The following is a 20,815-nucleotide window of genomic DNA, read 5'->3' as shown; positions in this document are numbered from 1 at the left end:
GTACTGTCTCGTTGATAGGGTGAACGCAGATATCAAGAAAAATGTATACTTTAGTAACTGATAATTTATAAAACGAAGAAGATGGGTAAAATTAAATTTCAATTCCTCAACGCAGTGCTGCAAATTATCCATAGAAATAATTGACATATTTTAGTAGTATTTAAAAATGTACCGTCTTAATTACGTTAAACTCGAATAGAACCAGATTAGATTAGGTATAACTATAACTTTCCAGGAACTTAGGTTCCAAGACAAAACGTCATCGACCTTTTTCCACGCGTGTCAGCGTTTCCAAGTTATTTCTCCGAGGGCAATCTTATTCTTCCGTTTCGTGACTAATCGCCGCAATAAATTACCGCGTAATTTGTATCTAGAGAAACGCGGTCAGAATAAACGAAACGTCGTCGTTTCGAATGCGCACCGCGTTCGACATTATGCAAATGCAGGTGATTGCGTTAATCTACCGAACGATATCGACTTACATTTTTCCTCTCCTCTATTTCCTCTTCTTTCGTTATAACCAATCTATCCATCCTGATCAAGTTCGATTTGCGTGAATTTATTGGAAAGAAGAAGTACAAGAATAAACCTAGTTTTATGAACTTTGCATGTGTTAAAACAAGCGCAAGAGAGACGAAGAAAGCGTGAGTTTGGAAAAATGTTGTAAAGTCGATTCCATTTCCAGGCTGTGAAGTTGAAATTAAATAAAATAATAATAATAAAAAGGAAGAAGAAAGAAATACAAGGTGTCAATAAAATCAATAAAATCGACAATAAAATCAGTTCATATAAACATATTCGACTTTGTTTTCCAGTTATAACGAGTTTCCTTTTGAACGAACTGCATTTGCATATCCTCGCAACATGTGTTCAAAGTGACCTCTTTGTATCCGAGCACAAGACTAGAGACGTTTCTTTATCATCTTATACTCTCCTTTTCTTCTTTTTATTGCTGGAATTTTCTAGAAATCTTTTTATGAATAGAAAGATAAAATTAATATAACTAGTGTCGTCTTTCGATAGAATTATTTCAATATAAAATTCGCTATAATTCGCGAGGTTAAACAGGGCACATGTTTATATGAACCTTTTTTATTGTTTTCGCGTGCAGAATCTATCGGTTCCCCGACATGCTGCAAGACACCCTGTATAGAATGAACAGAAGAAGAAAATGAGGTAGATCGTAAACGAATAAAGTGTATGAGTAAATAAATGGATAAAAAGGGGAGAAATTAACAAATACTTACGTAGTTGGATGGGTGACATTTCTGTGATCGTAAGGATTGTAGTCCTCTTCGTACTCCTGCACGCTTTTCTTCTTCTCCTCAAGCTCCATTACATAGATGTTGGACTTGTGATCGTAACTAGAATTAACGAGACTAATTGAATCAAATTGAATTGACTTTACAAAGTATGAATTTACATGAAAATTTTGCAGTCTATTTGTCATTAATATTTCCTTCTAGCGTACAATATTTTTTACGATTAACAGTTCTTTTTAATATTTAACGTTCTTTAGAATCAATATTTTAATCACTGATACGTTTTGTAATTAAAAGATCGACATTTTTTGATTATTTTATCTGCCTATTTGAATTCGAAAGTAAATGTTATTTAGTAATGATATAGTAAACATACCCATTTTGGGTGTTCTTGGATGACCATTTTTTAGTATCCAAAGCATCCTGAAACACAAAGAAATTATGCATTAAGTATAGATTCTATGACGAATTATTATGATTAATATTTATGTGGATAATGTTAACGTAGAAAATTAAAAAGTGCCTTTCTATCAGATCCTGTAATTTCACTTTCGTAATATAAAAGTACATACATACATAGTTACTATTAAATACGTATAGTTTAGCATAATTAACTATATGAATACTGCGATAAATACAATACTTTTTGTAGCCACTGCTCTCACATACAATGTGGCGCACATACTGGAACGATTACTGCGTGAATGATAATTTTAATTTGATGTAATTTGCTTTTTTTTAAGGAGGATGCATAGAGAACGTACGAAGATCAAATCCTTTTTTTTTTTAATCTTTTTAAATATTCTTCGAAACATTTTACGCTAGAAAATATTAAGATACAATATATAAAAAAGACGAATAAGTAATGAGATATTTTAATTTAAAAAGTGAGATGTTTCATATAAAAATTGCACAAATTATTGATTTTACTTGGCATAGAATATCTCGGAGAATCTATATATAAGAAAACAAGTATGTTTTAAAGAGACAATCCTAATCTTCGTATATCCTCTGTACATCCTCCTATAAAAAAGCTAATCGCGATAAACTATGTTTCTCTGGAAAGCATTTAACTTTTTTGTTTTGAAATATTTTTCGTTAACATCGTTATTTGCACAGTAATTGAAGCGATTCCAATTACATGCCACACCCTGTATAAATAACACCTCTACGATTACCAACAAATTATCTGATCATGCAACTGGCCACAACGAAACAAATGTGCTGTCAACGAGGATTACATCTCGTCGATAAGAATCAGAAAATGTCACTTTCCGGTGTTTACAATCCGAACACGGATTCACGTAGATTTTTATGAGAATCTTCGTCGTTTCGTAATTCACGGCCCATCACGATGAATAACGATTGCACGAAACGACAAACGTGACTTTCATACATTACAAATCGATCAACCTCAATATTCTTCGATAATGAGCATATCAAACGTGCATAATTTTGTGTTTAGTCTGCCTTCGTCGAACGCGCGATGAGTCCTACGATGATATCTCTCTTTTTCTTTTCTCGTGAAAATAATATCTTGCACGTTTACGAGGAATAAACTTGATTTTATCGGAATTGCGAGTGATATAATACCTTGACGTTTGCAATTGTTCGAGCGAATTCAAAAATCGAGAGAGACGTTGTTCGATGATTTGCAGGACAATTTACGATCCAAAAATATTCTGTTGATCGAGTTTAAAAATTCCAATTAGATACATTGCTGTAACTTTGTTATTTTTTTAGTTGTATTATACAATTTTACAGGGACATTCTTACGCTCTAAAATTACATCTTCACACAAAAATTTTTCTTCGAAAAATCTGTCTTCTTTCTTCATCTGAATTCGAATCTTACGAAACAGAATAATGAACAAAGAGAATAATAAAGTTCATTGTTGAAACGATTAATTATTGCCCGAGCGAGAAGTAAAATTCTTATCGCCAAAGTTATTATTTGGAAAAAATGTTATATCAATATGTTAATTTGATTCACTGCGCTGGTTACTTGGAAAAGTCAACAAAGTCATTTTCAAGGTAGTGTCGATGTTCCAGACCGTCGAAAAACATTCGATATTATGGAACAAATACTCCAGAAATTACTCCATTGCCTGATACATCTCAGATAGAAGACACAATAAAAGAAATAAGAGAATGTGGAAAATTAGGTGAAAATAGATAAAGAAAGAGGACGAAATAATATTATACGATTACAAAAGATCCACAAACTTTCCATTATCTAAGCCCTAAACGATACACCATACGTATATTGAAAAAAAAACATGATACATTGAAATCTGTATGTTTCTTACAATACTAATCCATAATCGACATCTAACAGTATTATGTCACTGCTTTTTGTTCTTAATCGACATATTAGTCAAGAATTAGATTAGTTAGAAAAAAGAAGAGAAAAAAGATGGTTTCTGTGCAACAATGCAGAAAATTGACAATTTATTATTGTAAGTTTGAAATTTAAAGAAATTTAAAAAATGAAAGTTATTGAAAAATTTCTAAAGCATTAAAAAGCCATGTTACGATTATTATTAGACAATTTTATGCTATGATTATTTTATAGTAGAATATTGTTTCATTAAAAATTATTAACAAAAAAGAATTATTGAAAAATTTCAATAAATTTAAGAAACCACGAAGTTATTTTTTAAAAAATCACGTATTATGTTATTGACAGAATATTTTACATTTGTATCATTTTATAATAATAATATTACAACACTAAACAATGTATTGTTTCATCTTTTTTAAGTTATTATTAAGAAATTATAATAATCAAAAAATTTCGAGAGGAGCTTTCGACAGATATCTTCGACTCGGACCTAATCGTACTATGCAAATTATTGCTGTTCAAGGTTACTCATTGTACGTGTCGAATAATGTCTCAACCGAGTGATGGTCGACTTCAAGAATGATCTATTATGAAAGAAGGTTATATAGATAGAACTAAACGGCGTTACTGACATCGACTAAGATCATCTGCCATCTTTGATGAATCACAGAAAATAGTCCTTTATATCGGATCAGGATCCTTGATTGTGCTTCTTGATAGTATGACGACATACGCTAATATGCAAAACATTTAAATCATACAGTGGTGACTGTACGAGACGAAAGAAAGTTTAAAATTCATATTATAATAAATACACTATATTAATACTAACTTCAATGCACTGAACATTTCTTATTGTATTGATATAATTAAATTGTTAAATTGTTAAATAATTTAATTGTTCGTGTCGATTATATCTCTTCTTTTTTTAACTACAATGTATTTTGTTTTATTATTGTCTACTTATCCTTTAAACATTTTTTTGCACTCCATTGTATATAACATTCATAATAATTTTATTTGCTATAAAAAATTGAAAAAAAAAATGAAAATCCAGATTTATTTCTGTAAACATATAGATATTGAAAATGCCTACTAAATTAATAAAATATTCTGTCATTATCAAAGAATTAATTTTATTTTATAACTTCAAATAAAGTAGATGGATCGTTATAGCTTGTAATATTGTTACTTGAATTAACAAATATTGTTAGCATCCAATTTTGCAAATAGAAGAGAAATAATAAAGAAAGTTGTAAAAATAAGAAAAAGAGAAATAAGTTCCAAAGAAATTGGCAAGACCTCTTAATATTTGAAAGACTAGAGAAATGATAAAGAAGATTAACAAAGTAGAAAATAGAAAAACGAATCTAAGGAACAATTAATATCAAAGGACAAAGTAAAAACTAATAAATGTTTAAAAACATTAGAAAATATCAGGAAGATCAGGCAAGCAAGAAATTGAAACAAAGTAAAATTAATTCTAAGTAGTGTCATTGCATTGTTTAAAATTCTTGCACGATACTGTACATTTACAAATGCATAATCGTGTTGTGTAACGTAAGCACGATCGAAATGATCAAAAGGGAACTGCGAACTCGTACCAATAAATATTTCTGAGTTTCGCAGATGGCCACATTTCGCGGACTTCCTAGTGGAAATTTCCATTTACATCGATTGCTCGATGGTCCCCGATCCTAAACGATTATGACATCACTGCCCGTTATCGCTTATCCGGTAAAGAAAACAACAAGATATTCCTGCAAACAAATACCTTCCCACTATCAATAATAGATTTTTCTTAATTTCACCTTGTCTCAAGTTGTTGTTTCTTTTATTTCTTCTATATTTTTTAATATTTTAGTTTATAAATTTCTTGTTTAAAATTTTCCTTTTTTATATTTTCTTGTATGCTTTCATACTTAATATTTCTTTTTTTTTAAGTATACTTGCTTATTTGCAATCTTGTTAATTACTTGTTTAATATTTAAAATGTTAAATTTCTCGTTAATTTGTTTAGAATTTTCCTATCTTTATATCTCTTTATATTGATATTTTGATATTTGCTTTCCTCTGGACTTACATTTTTATTTTCTAATTTTTTAATTTTCTTGATCTTTTCTTCTTTTTCTTCTTTTGCATATCGTTTACTTTTCATTTTATTGTTCATTACCTTTCAATTCTCCGATATTTGCCACTGCCGTAATGTTTTCTAAAACTTCTGTCTTATTGAAACTTATTATAATCTTCAACAGAGCTCTACAACGATATTACGCAATCTTAGGAAAACCCGACGTACCTTTCGCCGATATTTTTCATAAAAGAATGTAATTTAATTGATAATAATCGGCTTATTAGATAAATATTTTTCTTACTTCTTTACGTCACAGTTTTGATTAACGAATAGACAATGAGACGCTGTAAGTAGAGGATTATAGTCTTAAGATAAAAACAGATTCCTCGATAATAGATTACCTCTACTTGTTGTTCATTGTGCAATCGAAATCTTTGCATGAATTCCGCTGAAGTGAAAACTACATGTAATCTTAATAACTGATAACATCCCTAACATTCGAAATAGTAAGTTAACTCGATATCGGTATTATTAATATTTTGAAATTCATAATTTGCTGACAAATTCATCGATTAATATAAAATAAATTAAAATTAATACAAGAATTAATATAAAAATTAATGTAAATATAATTTAATACTGAATTCAATTAAATTACATATATAAAAAATATATTACTACGTATTCAAAAATTTAAGAAAATGTTGAAATGTGTTAGATAAGCTTAACTAGTTTAAATTATAATTATCTAATACAGGTATTTCCAACTGACTTAGTTGAAGTGGCTGTTTAACTATAATTGCTCATTATGTATATATATTTGACAAACAGTTACTCTGAATGACGAAACGTCATTGTATCTGACTAAAACGATATCAATCAAATTGACAAGACTTATGCTCTTCTTGCAATTTTAATGCATACGTTGCATTATTATTATATATTACTATCTTATATTGTATTCTTTTATTTTTATTTAACATAATTCCGATATACGATATTTACAGATTATCTAATATTATATATAATATTCTGTTGAAATATTTATATGTTTTAAGAATCAAAAAATTCTTCGTAAAATATTCCAAAGTAGTACTTTGCAATAAAAAACATTTGAAGAGATTCAACGATAAGATGTAATTGTGAAGAAAGTCTTATTACACCGAAGAATCACAATGATTCTTCTTTTTAAAAAAAAGAAAGATATATTTTATAGATTAGACTAAGAGCTTAGATCGTCTTAACGATACGAAAAATCAAGTTTTTCTTACGTAGATAGATATTCTTTGAACGTCAGATAGGAGATATTGTCGCATCACTGGAGTCACAAAAGATAGCTATATGTGTCTGACCAAGAACGTCTCTATTCACTGATTTGCTGACAAAGCAAGCTCGTTCTTAGCTTCTGATATATACCGATCATAAATATCCGTCTGTTGTATTTAGTGGAAAAATTCTAACCAATTTTACTTTATTTGTTTTATATTAGAAGCCACATATGATACGATAGGAATAATAGATTTATAATAAAATAACTAAAAAAATAAAAGCAATAGGAAAAATGTCATTTATATCAAAATTCAGTAGGTGTCCTAATACTTATGGTCGACAGTGTACTTTTTCTAGTATATATGATGCGTTCCTCTAAATTTTGTATTAATTTAAGGATGATTCGAAGAGAGACAATAATCCGAATAAATATTCTGTGCTTCATAAAGCGCTGATGAAAAATGATTTCGAAAGATGTAATAATGCAAATATTCTATTTTTATATTAAGCGTAATTTTAAAAGATATAAATGTAATATAAAAATGAAAAATGTATAAATATAAAAATGAGCGTATATTCTAGCCTTCGTACGAGATATAATCTCAAAGAATAAAAATCAGAATAACTATTTTGTTCTTCGTACGACGTATAATTTCAAGAAATATAATAACACAACGAATATCTTATTTTAATAAATTCGTCGCTAATTAAATTAATATCGTTTGATATTCTGATGGAAGGAACGTTCCCGAAACGATAACGTTTCAAGAAATACTAAAAACCGGCTGAAATGCACAAAGATATTAATTATTAAAAGATAATCGTTTACAATCAAATTGAAATTAATTACAAGCGTCATAAATACCTGCGATCGAATAAAGATACGCGAGATACTTGTAAAAATATGATTATTTACGACCAATCAAATTATACAGCTTTCTCAGAGCTGCTGTACGTCATATCGACTTTTCTCATGGTCGCTTCTACGAAAACCAGAAGCTGAATTTGATTAACATGAACACGCTGATTTGATCATTCATCGACGTCGATACGAATGACGATACCGACATCGCGGAAGAATTCGAGACGGATATTGTTCAAGGTACCGTTAAACTGACATAAGAATAAATCGATGGTGTTGTAAGAGGAAGCAGATAATGCAGATATATCATTAAATAATCGTACGAAGAATGAATGAAACAAGTATCAATATAGTTGATCGGTGCTTTACCCGATACATAATGTAACTAGCGTTGCGCTTCGTCAATTAACGATTTCCAATGACATTTCAACGTCATTGAGAGCTGTTTTCCACGAACGTGGCACGAATTAAGTTATCATCGTTCATGTGTTGACAATAAGTAGATTGAGTATTTATTGTTACCATTCATTTTGTTACCATTCATTGACCTACTTTTAATAGGAACAATGGAAATGTTTCACCTCTTCTGTATGGAATTTTCTTGTTTGTTTTCTGAGGATAAATGTTTATTTCTCATTACTTTTATTAATTAAGATTGGGACCAGAGCGATCAAGAGTTCGCAATATTTTTACGAAGATTATTCAAATTTAACTACAGTAGTTCGTTTTTGGAAATTTGAATGATATTTTGGTACATATGTTGATTTACTGATTAAATCAAAAGAAAGAGATAGACCTCTACATATGTGACTACATTAAAGGAAATAAAATTAAAGAGAAGCCTGTAGTTGAAGATATAAATAAATAGAGATAGAACTGTAATATAATTAAAATATCGAAATAAGCAAAGAAAATATCAATATTTAAACACTTGAAAAATTCGACAGAAAATTTTGTAACCGTCAAATTATTTTACGATCTAAATTTATATCAAACAATAACTTATCCATTTGTCAGACGACGATCAGAAAAACAGTGAATCGTCCCATGAAACACGAATGATCTACGTGAGTCTGTTTAAAATTAATTGCAGCTGTCAAAGTGATATACGTCTGATTCATTGAAATTACATGCTAATTACAAGAATATTTAATAAAGCAAAAAAAGGAGGAAAGAAGGAGGAAGTATCGAGGAAACATTAAAAATCTTTTGATGACACAAATGACACGTGAATAATCCAGAGAACGTAAATTGCTTAACAACAATTTACGCTGTCGAATCGGAGAAGTAGGATGTTATTACTTCAATAAACATACTGCTCGACTAAACTCTTAAAACAATTTGTCTTTAAAATCCGTAAATAAAAGGATTGTAACTTTAAAATTGCTCGAAGGTGTTTTTTTTCGCAAAGATTTTGTGATATACTTACATAGAAGTACATCATACATGTTCTTGTGTTTGTACCAATATAACATGCTGATGTATAAGATGTCGATAAGATATTATTATTTGATTAATAGTTAATCGGTATTATCCTGATAAGGAAAGATACTGGTCACTAAACAAAGAATTTTAACATATTTGTTTGAGATACTCTTATTTTTAATTGAATTTTATGTCTTTCTGGTGGTTTTGCTGATAGCATCTCATTAGCTAATTTTTCATAAAAATAAAATGATATTTGCCACTTGAAATATCACTATTATTATGTATAACGTATTATAATCTTATAATATTACATAAATATATAACATACATATTTTTGATAACAATAACGTTTACTTTCATTGAAATAAAATTCTAAAATTAAAAAAATGTATATATATTTTAATTCTGATTAATTATAACATACTTATTAAAGTTTAATAGCTTTAATGTAAATAAACATAACTAAACATTCAGCAATAGTTTCACTGTCCCACATCACCAAATTATCATATCCATAAAATGAAACATTCGAAAACTAATACGTAGAACATGTTTTTCTACAGTTTTTGTTCCTCCTAATTGCACGATAAAGATCGTTTACAAAATAATCTACGTTCCAACCGGTAATTAAAAAGAGTTTAATCAAAGTAAGCGAATGAAACTGGATCGATGAAGCCACGTTATCGTCATATTCGACCGGAATTAAGAATTTCATTAAACTTGCATCGATCTTTCTTTTCATTTGACAGCCGGCAATTAACACGAATTAGTGAATAAACGAATCGCTTAAGCCTTTGATGCCTGCTTTTTGCGTTTAAAGTCGTCGGAAGCTGCATCGCCATTATCATTCTGTTGAAACAAGTCTCAAGTTGAAATAAGCATTCTCGTCTCGTTGCTTTAAGCAGCTATCGTTAACTGGATTACGCTCAATTTTATAATTTATTTCCTAACAGAAGCAAAATCTGATTGCGTGAAAAATCGAATTTATAGATTCCGATAAGTTGCAATTAATAGTATTTATAAAAAATCTCAAGGTGTACAAATTTACAAAATACACGTGATACGACGAAAATATATAAAATGTGCAGAGTAAAATGCACGTTATAATATTCAGTAGGTGAAACAAGTTTTCTATTTAGATTCTATTTCTTTATTTGTGTTCATAAATATATTAATTGTATATAAATACGAAGTCTAATAATAGTACTCATATATCGTATAATATAATATTAGGGCGATATCATAATTAATAGACCAAGGATATTCATACAACTTTATATTTTTATTAGAGTAGTAAAGTAAGTAAAATTGCAATACGATATAGTATATACGAAGAAGGAAAACAGAATATAAATTAATATAATAATTAAATCCTGCATTTCTTTAGATAAAACGTTGCTCGTACAAACATGAATTTCTACTTTGTTTCTTTATAAAAATATCTGGAAAATGTGTTCCTACTCTTAACGACTGATAAAAAATTTTCTCGCAATGTAAAAAGTTCGATAATAAAACAATTAAGAACTATGGAAACAATGTTAAACATTTTGTTTGTATGTTATAAAGATATTTCGATGATATCTAATTTACTGGTATCTAAATCAAGTGATTTTGATGAATTTGATGAAATAATTAATTCTTGGATAAGAAAGAACTGGGCTAGGAGATTTGATGGATGGATCGATCGAAAATCTGATTATTAAAGATTAGGAAATGAAAATCTGTAATGATTACAATTGTAATAATCAAAAATATCAAGCAATAAAGTAAAAATTATTAATTATTCAAAAATATAAGCTAATACAAGATTCTCGATACATTAACATTTGTCGTGTATGTGGAATATTACTTACGTAATTTATAATTCATTTATCAATAATGTCGTTTTAATTTGCCTCTCATTACATGAATGTGTCAAAAGCCATTCTGCTTGTAAATTTCTTAATTTTATTGTTCATTCTCAAAGAACAAACGAATTACTACTATAGATTTAATTTATTTATCACAGAGAGGGAGAATAAATAATAGAAAATTTCTAAATAAATTTTAAAGAATAATGTTGAAAAAGAATAATGTGAAAAAATATCTAACGAAAAGAAAAGAAAATATAAATGTTTGTTCCATTCAAGCGTCAACAGAAATTCTAAGATAAAAGTTCTAATAAAATAATACAATGGTGTGATGATATACATCTACAGGACGTTTAAATATCAGAGTTGATGATCAATCTGATTCAAGAATTCCGTAAAAAATTCCATAGAAAATAGAGTCCCCTCATCTATCGAATTAAATCACAATCAAGAGATATTTGCAGATTATCGACCTATCTCGAAGTAATCCGTCTCGTGCCAAAAACAGGCCTCGCATCGTTATGGCGCGTAGGATATCGTGTTGAAACTGACACGTTATGCCAGTTTTTAAGGAGATTAGCGAGAAATGCGGGATGAGGATATCCAGCAATTTAGTACCGACTAATCGGTGGCACACAGAGTCGACCGGAAATCTCGTTACCCCAATCACGCTGCTCCATACAGTTTTACATTTAGGCTTGTATTGTATATGAATTCTACTAATAAATAATAGAACCGACTTCTGCGTTTTTTACAGAGAACATTTCCTTGTTTACAAAAATAAAGCGTACGTTTCTTAACATAATTTGCTGTAGGAAACTTTGTGCGATAATGAATGTTTCTTCTAGAACAATTTAAATATCTTATCATTGAGTGAATCACTTTGTTTCTTTTTTTATGCAACTTAAAAAAATTGCTCGAATTTACAATGTAGAACATCGTTTTCTACGTATTACATTTTTGCACGTATGTAGATTATTGAAGTTGTGCGTCTGTACTATTCTGGACAATTCTACTTCCCTTGGTATTCGCTATTTCGTTTAGTATCTATACGTATGTTAGTGGGCCGAACAATTTTCTCTGGAATTTAGTATTGAACGTAGATTTTGTAAATTCTAGTCTTTGAAATTGAATACTTTTATTTAATTCAATATCGAATGTTAAATAGAAATGTTCTCTAATGAATTCTAAGAAACGTTTAAACTTGGAGTCTACAAAATTCTATCCTTTAAAATTAAATATTACATTCAATTTAACATCGAGAATTATATAGAATAATAAAGCTCAGAAACTCTACATCTATCGATTCCTATACTATTTTTAAAAAATTCAAGTATTTTTCAATTCTATGAATTATTATCTAGAATGAAATGAAATAATACCTATTGATTTATAGATACGTTAATCACAGTAATCATTTGTTAAATCGCTTGAAAAATTGTTTAATGGTCTATTCAATTCTAAAACATATAATCTAAAATATAAACTGATCCCTGTATTGCTGAATAAGGCTCGCCTGTATGTTAATTACTTTAAGTATTGTAATTACCTTTAAAGAGTATTGACTTATATGTATATTGATATTGTATGCACAATCAATTGCCAATTACCTTTTCAAGATAGAAAGATAGCAAAATAATGGCTTATGGCGCCATCGCTAAACTATTAAATTTTTCAATTTTTGAGACAATTAAGAAAAACTCTAACGTTTTCTTGTTCTGAGAAATATAATCTAAAATGAGATAAAAAAAGTTCATATTGATTTATGATACCGTTTGTTTAAGTTATGTAGCCACAAGTTAAGCGACTTATTATCCAACAAAAACGTTATCGATAGCACCTTTTGCAAATAACTGTGTAAACCGCGCATCGGAGAAACAGGTGAATTTATTGGCCAACTAAATAGAAAGTTATTTCACGGTTGCTGATCGACCAGTTGCACCGTTCCTTTTTAGGAAAATACGATGAAACCAAACGCACATGTTCCTCGTTAATTTCTATACCGATTTACATCTTTCGAAACTGCGCGAATATTGGATGATTCTCAGCCAAAAAGATACTTACGTTTCACAGAAACGTGACTAGAAATTTACTGATAATAAAATTTGTTTATTGCAACGTCACCGATGTACTGTTGAAGATCGTGTAATATGTCACATAAGGCTCAAGAAATAATGTTAAGTACAATAGACTACCGATCATAATTAGCTCTTTAAATTATCAAGTTATTAAAATCTGATGCCTTGGAATTTTTTAATTTTCAAATTTTTACGATACTAAAGCTTTAATCTTATTCTGAAAATTCTCGAATCCTCGGAGTTTTAAACTTTCGAACCATCAAATTTTCAAAGTTATAAAAACATTTGAGTTTACAAAATCTCGAGATGTGAAATTCTCAATATCCTTAAATTTCAAATTTTTACATTTTCATATTTTCTTACTCGACTTATCGAATTTTCCAAATTCATTAAACATCGGATTTCGTTGCTTTTAATTCGTTGCTTAAATACACTGCCTCGGTTAAACTCTCATCAAATCTTCTGTTTAGTATGCTACGTGATACGCTACCTAAATGCGAACACCTTGTTAATTCCTAATCTACTACCCACGCTAATAACTACGTATTTGCCTAATCGCAGAATCAACATTTGCCTTCAAAATAATCCTTCCTTTCTCTTAAAACGGTGTACTCCAATAATTACGCAACAATTATCAAATAAATATTACATTCTACAATAAATCAACTTGTGAATGTCATAACGTAAAGTAAACCAAATATTCAAGCTTATTAAAATCTTGTTATAGTACGACAGAAATCATAATACACGCGCATAGATAGACGAATCGTATAAATTTTTTACCTGTTATCACACGTAGATAATAATTCCTGTTATTTACACAAAACAATTTAATTATTAAGAGTGTAGGAATGTAAGGACATTCTCAAATACAAGGACGTCTTTGTTTATCGATGAATGATTTTAATCCTACTACTTTTTCTTATCGTTTAGACTTTCTATTCAAATAAAATTCATTAACCAGTGTATAAAAAATTATTGCGTAACACTAGAATGAAATAAAAAATAAAGCAATTAATCATAAGGGAACCTTTCTCAATAAAGAAATTATTTTCCTTAATATTAATAATTATATTTTTATGTAACATAGAAATTTTATATACAGAGACATCGTAATTAATAGATTGCAGATGTTTGTGCAATTTTATATTTTTGGGACTAGATGGAACTAAATGGAACTACGTTTGATCCATCAGTTAAATTTTAAATTGAACTAAAAATAACTAAATACAAATTTAGTCCACTCGTTAAATATTAAATAGAACTAAATACAACGAAATAAAAATTTGATCCACTCACTAAATATTACAATGAGCGACTTGCTTTGAATATTTTCCGAATATCTACATATTACATGCATCCTGCACATTTTTTAATCTTTTACAAATAAATGCTTAAATATTCGTTATCTAATAATTGAGAATTGGAAATCTTAAAGGTTCGATTTTTTCTGCGCAATTCGATGATAATTGGAGACATCTCGTTGAAATTAAAATAAGCGTATAAATTCCTCCATTACGAAATCATTGAGTCTAACTTCCTGAATGTAAAACAAATATTACACCAGAACAAAATATGTATTAAGTCGACGAAACCCGAAGCTGCCATGTGTAAATATTGACAGTCCTATGATAAAAATTGTTATTTGTACATTTCCATGACTAACATCAATCTGTTCGAAAACTAGTGGAATATTTTCAATCATGTGCTCATACTTGGTATAGGTTAGGAAACATCTACGCAATATGTAGTTTGAATCTCATTGGCCGATAGATCGACTTCGAGATCGATGACTAAGTGGGGTAGGCGAAATAAATAGATCAAGCTCTTCAAATAACTTTAATGCTTTTCGCCATACTTCGGTATTCGTGGAACCTAAGTTAATATCTATTATAATTACCTTGGCGCCAAACATATTGTTATACTGTTATATCATTTAGAATATTGCTTAGTTTATTGCTTCTCTTATTTGGCATACACGTGTGTAAAGTTATGTATAGATATAGTCATTCTAGAATCATTCCTTCTATTAAACACGTACATCTTGATTACAGTTAGATTTGTTAGTTCGTTTCAACTACTTGAAATAATTTACATCAACTTGACTCAAATGAAATTAACGCGACATTGCATCTTCAGAATTCCAAAGTACCAGACTTTCGAATTTTCAAAGTTCTGAATTTTCAGACTTTCAAATTCGTTTTTACGCTTTATCCCACTGCTTGAGCTTTAATGGATTGTCGTTTAATAAACTTACATATAGTGTGTAAAATGATAATTATTATAGCATCTACGAACAGTATTATTATATATAGTATCTCCATAATAGAATTTATTAGCTTTACAGCATCGAGTCACACTCGTAACATGAATTATACATTATATTTCGATGCAACAGAAGCAGGCTACATTGTTATGTAAACGTTAATTTCAATTCTTCATAAGGATAACTGAATACAAATTATCAATGTGCCGCATCTGACAAGAATGTCAATAAAATAGTTACAGAAACGATCATGAAGCAACGAGTTAGCCTATCTGGTGTTCAATTGTCTTACATATATACAAACATACATAAGTAAATAGTTACTATCAATTCCTGTGTGTATAACCTTTAACAAGTTCACTTAAGTTTCACTTAAAGTTTAAGGCGTCAATTTCTTTGGAAGTTCAGTTCATAAAACTTTGATCAATGGAAGCATGCAAATAGACTACAACTCTAATTCAAATCGCTATCATTTATTTTTATTCTCTCATAACGACATAGTGTCGCTGTATATGTACTTTTCATTAGAAAATCCAAGACAAATATTTGGATTCTGACAAATAATAATCGTATCATCAATGATCGTAATATTTAGACCGCGAATTTTTATGCAAATTTATATTTAGTTATGGGCACAAATAAAAAGATGGAACTTACGTGAAGATTCGTTCTGTCTATTAAAAATTATAATAAATATCCTACTTTGGATATTTCGTATATTTTTATTTATTATACGCATTTTTTACATTTTTTTATCTCTAAATTTACATAAATGCATAAAAATCCGCAGTCCAATGATAGCGAAGCGTATGCTATCAAAATTTAATTTCTCTTCTAATAATTCTCACTATTATTACGATAGCTAAAATTTTATCTCCCCTCGTCATCGTAACAAACCTAATCGAATGAAAAATTGCGTTTAGAACGCCTACTATCGAATATTAGCGCCTCGACAAAATTCACATGCGATCCGTAATAATCGATTAATCAACTGCTTTACCTCAGCGAGAAAATTTCTAAGTTTCTCACGTAACTGTTATTATCATAGGAACATTCCCTAAAAAAGTTCCATTCGAACGATCTCCTCCTTATCAGGTAATACGATCTACGAAAACAAGACGTACAAGTCCAAATGACGGAGCTAAGTAATCAGTGTAACAAACATTTGATATCGCGGCCAGTATTGTTATTGAGGGCAATAATTTTTTTTCTCTCTCAGAGATACGGTACTAAGGTCGATTCCCAGAGGACAGAAACCATTTTTCTCGATTCTCCTGCTAAAAGCTGTCGAATCGTTTCAAGGAAAACGACGCGTCAAGTACAGAAGTATACGATTTGCTCGCTATGAATCAGATAGAGGTAAGCAAAATTCTAACGAGGGAATGATACAATTACATTTGTCGATTCGTAGAGTAACCTCAATTTTGATTCTTAGATAAAATCTTCCGATTTTCAAGCCCCCGATCTTCCGATATCAAGAGCTTTCATATTACGAAATTACACGAATTATCAGTTTTTTAATTTTCAGATATTCAACCTCCCAACATTAGACATTTTTTTATTATGAAATTACTTAAACTATTCTAATTCTAGGTGTTCATATATTTAATCTTTTAACATTAACTAAAATTTTACGGTATTAAATGAAATAGTATAATAATCGGATGACCCGTAATTTGAAAAATATATTTACATATTGGTTCAATTGCGCAAAAGGGCCTTGGTAATTAAATTCCACAAGTTATATATATATATATAATTAAATACTTATTATCAAGCGTGGATTATATGAATTTACAGTTATTAGAACAAATTCAAATACCACAAACGTCTTATTGTCAATGATTCCAATTGCTCACATTAATACCTAAATCCACAATATCAACACGGGGATTATCGATTCTTAACATAAATTTTTTATTCACGCGTCTATGTGTGCAACAATGTAACGACCTCTGTTTGGATAAGGTTCACTGATCTATTTACGGGATTACCGAATTTTTACTTATCATCCTAACGATTACCTGTGATAACGTGAATTGTTGAATCAAAGAGATTGGATCAACGTGAACAAGCATATTTTTGATCAATAAATAATATTCATTTCATTTTTGTCTGTCTAATAATATTCATTTGTTTTGTCTATTTTAAGTTAAAAACATTTCTTTTTTTATTATCAGAAGAAGTATCAGTAACTTCGTGCAATTGATTAATTAACTAAGTAATAATTAATTCACAATTTTACTTAGATAAAGAAATCTCAAATTTTCAACATCTTTAGAAGAAAGATTCTTTTTATATTTCTTTTTATATTTAGAAACCTTTCGTAGTCCTAATTGTAATTTATATTTTAGAGCATTAAAATGTTACTAAATTAATGATAAATAAATTCGGAATCTTTAGACATAATTTAAACAAAAATTCGATCTTCAAATAGTAAAACTGGTTACAATCATAGAAAGAAAGTGAAAGTAATACAAAAAAGGTTCCTTGACAATATAGTATCAACCACCAACTGTTGCAAATGGAAAAGTTATAAGCCACGATGAGATCAGTCGATTTCAGGCTGAAATCATTTAATTGTTTCTCGTTCAGGAACTACAAATCTAATAAATCGCAAAAAGAAGATTGGAACTGGCAAAAAAAGGAATAAAAAAGTATAGTAATCTCGATACGAAGGACATATAGTTTCACTGACCGTTCGACAAAAGCGGTTCACAGTTCCAATCGAATTTCACATCCTAATGACTGAAATCTCGGCAGAAAAAAGCTTGTCGAGGAATTCGATCCGATCTCGAGCAGAAAAAACTTGCTTCAATTTAAATCACGAATTTCCTCTGCGTATTGCGAGCATTGACGTCACATAGTTCTCGTCAATATTGTCCTTCGATGTGGACAATTTTTCATTCAGACAAGAACTTTCCCTTTTCGATGATATTCGAGATCGATCGATTAATAGCAACCGCGGAATCGAATACGCAGTGGCTCATATTGAATATTTTACTAGTTTTACTAATTTTGTCTAAAGATATACTATATTAATACGAAACATTTTTAAATTCATGTGTAGTAATATTTCATTAGTATTATTGCTGGTTTAAATGTGAAAGATGCAAAATTTTGTCAAAAAAAATACAGTATTGGGTGAATTTTTAATATTCAATTGATGTTAATGTTTTTTGTATAACATTCTTTTATATATTTTTGTATATTTTTAATGTATTTGAAGAAACAGAATCTTGAAATACTACAGCAGAAGTGCATAAATTAGTCAATTTTCATTCTAATCGAGATAGATTACAACGTGAAATTGCACAAATTATCATAGAATTATATAATAAAATATTTGGCACGAAATACGAAATAAATAGTATTTTTATTAATGAACGATAATTTTAATACTTGTAGAGAAAAAAAATAATTATAGTGGCAAATTATGATCAGAAGATCACGTTTTTCCTAAAGTATTTATTTATGATTGAAAATTCTGACAAGTATACCTATATAATTTTAGAATAATTTAACAAACATATTTCCTTGTACATTACGAATTTACTATTGTGTTTCTTCGTATTTTATAAAATGACAAATTTCGTCATGTAAAACGTATTCCAATTTTCTTCTCCCAAAGAAAAGTTTTACTAAAGAGGAAGAGAAGAAATAAACGTGAAACACGTCACTCATATTAACCACAGTATATCGTAGGATTTTCAAACAATTAGATTAATGAAATGAAAACAATCTTCATACTCTATACAAAAATAAAATTTCCCAGACTGAAATGAAAGTAATCGAACTACAATCGAATTACATGTATCATATTAATATATCTATAACGAATATGTCTATTTCTATTCACCTAGACATTAATTAACACAGATATACAATGATAGAAGAATCGAATCATACCGCCAATTCACCCAGTAGATAACAGATGTTCTATCCCTATCTACAATTTAAATATCAATTGTCTCCAAAAAATGTACATTACATGGCATAGTTAAAAGTAATACTAATTCGCCTAATCGACCTTTAACGATTTCCTATACTATATATCGATACAATCTGAATATAAATCCCCGCTAAAAAAGAACGATCCATATATCGTAGACGACAAAGCATATCAGTGCGTAATCGATGTATTTGGTGCGAGCATCCTACGTAAACAAGGTAAACATAAGCAAGGAGAGCAAAGTAAATATAAATAGTGTCACTCACCGTACTCGAGGTAAATCCGAAATTGTCGTGCGACATTCTGGTGGGTCACTTCTTCTGTACACACCGAGAAATAAGGTGAAGAGACAAAGAGAGAAAGAGATACACACGAAGTATATCACCTGGATGCGGTGCGTCAAAAAGAATAAAATAGAAATATATGTATATATATATATATATAAGAGTCGCACAACGCAAGTACGGAACAAGGTTAAGGTAAATGAGAACGCGAAGCAGCGAAAGATGTGAAAAAGGACAACCGGTTTCAGTTTGTTATGGTACGATGCATTATTGTATGTTGCGACAGGTACGGCCGCCGCAACTCGACTGATCAGGGTTCGCGCCAAGTATTATTTATATAGCATCATACCACGTACACGGCACACAGAGTACTCGTTGCCATTTCGTTTACTGGTCACTCACGGCATGATTCGGACGAGCGACGATGCGGCTCGAGTATGTACCTTTACCAAGCCTACTCAACACCGGCATCTACAAAGTGAAACGAGCCGGTTTACCTTAAAAAACACTTTACCTTTCGTAATTCTTTGCTACGTTAATGCAGCGACGTTTTAGGCGTCCAACGATTGATTGCCGTGAATTTTCCCGCTCGATAACACAAGCCATCGGCAAAAATCAAAGAACTTGTTGTCGTAGAAGATACTCTTCTCAGATTCTTTAACCCTGCTGTTCTACTCGCTTCTTTTTCACGTTCGTGTCTCAGATATTCTCTCTCTTTTTTTTTTTTTTTTTTTTTTTTTTTTTTTTGATACTTTATTTATAAGAAGCGTGGAGTACGCAGATATTGAATACTAAGACGAAATATTTAAGAACCATCTATATTTTTATAATATGCTTTATTGAAATGTCTAATATCTAATCTGGTTTGGGCCACATAAACACGAAGAAACTAATCTTGTTGCGTTCTTTCAATCGTAATCGTGTGTTTCTAGTAAAAAAAATGATTCAAGTTTGGACAAACTATGAGAAAATCGTTATTGATGTGCGCGATTCCTCGTTTCAACTTCGTACGAAATGTTTTCTTGAAACAGTAGAAGTTTGTTTGTTGAGATAAGAGCAAGATTGTCGTATAAAAATTCTTCAACCATGTTTTATACTTGAATTAATTTTTTTATTGCAATTTTTGTTGTAGTCTTACCATCGATAA

At 29.7% G+C, this 20,815-nt stretch overlaps 1 protein-coding gene across 1 annotated transcript in view; it reads right to left on the bottom strand.

The window, feature by feature from the left end:
* Positions 1–20,041, bottom strand: part of LOC132905334 (proton-coupled amino acid transporter-like protein CG1139) — a 40,833-nt gene extending 20,792 nt beyond the window's left edge. Inside the window, exons 1-3 of the mRNA XM_060956525.1 lie at positions 19,651–20,041; positions 1,639–1,685; positions 1,248–1,364 (exon numbers count right to left, since the gene is read on the bottom strand). Coding sequence (XP_060812508.1) covers positions 1,248–1,364; positions 1,639–1,685; positions 19,651–19,686 — 200 coding nt within the window. The 5' untranslated portion in view covers positions 19,687–20,041. The remainder of the gene's footprint in view (positions 1–1,247; positions 1,365–1,638; positions 1,686–19,650) is intronic.
* Between the last annotated feature and the right edge of the window lie 774 nt (positions 20,042–20,815).

The sequence above is a fragment of the Bombus pascuorum genome, chromosome 3 (genome assembly GCF_905332965.1).
Source record: "Bombus pascuorum chromosome 3, iyBomPasc1.1, whole genome shotgun sequence".
Lineage (NCBI taxonomy): Eukaryota > Metazoa > Arthropoda > Insecta > Hymenoptera > Apidae > Bombus > Bombus pascuorum.
Note: the sequence above shows the minus strand (reverse complement) of the source record. Positions and strands in the feature narration are given on the sequence as shown.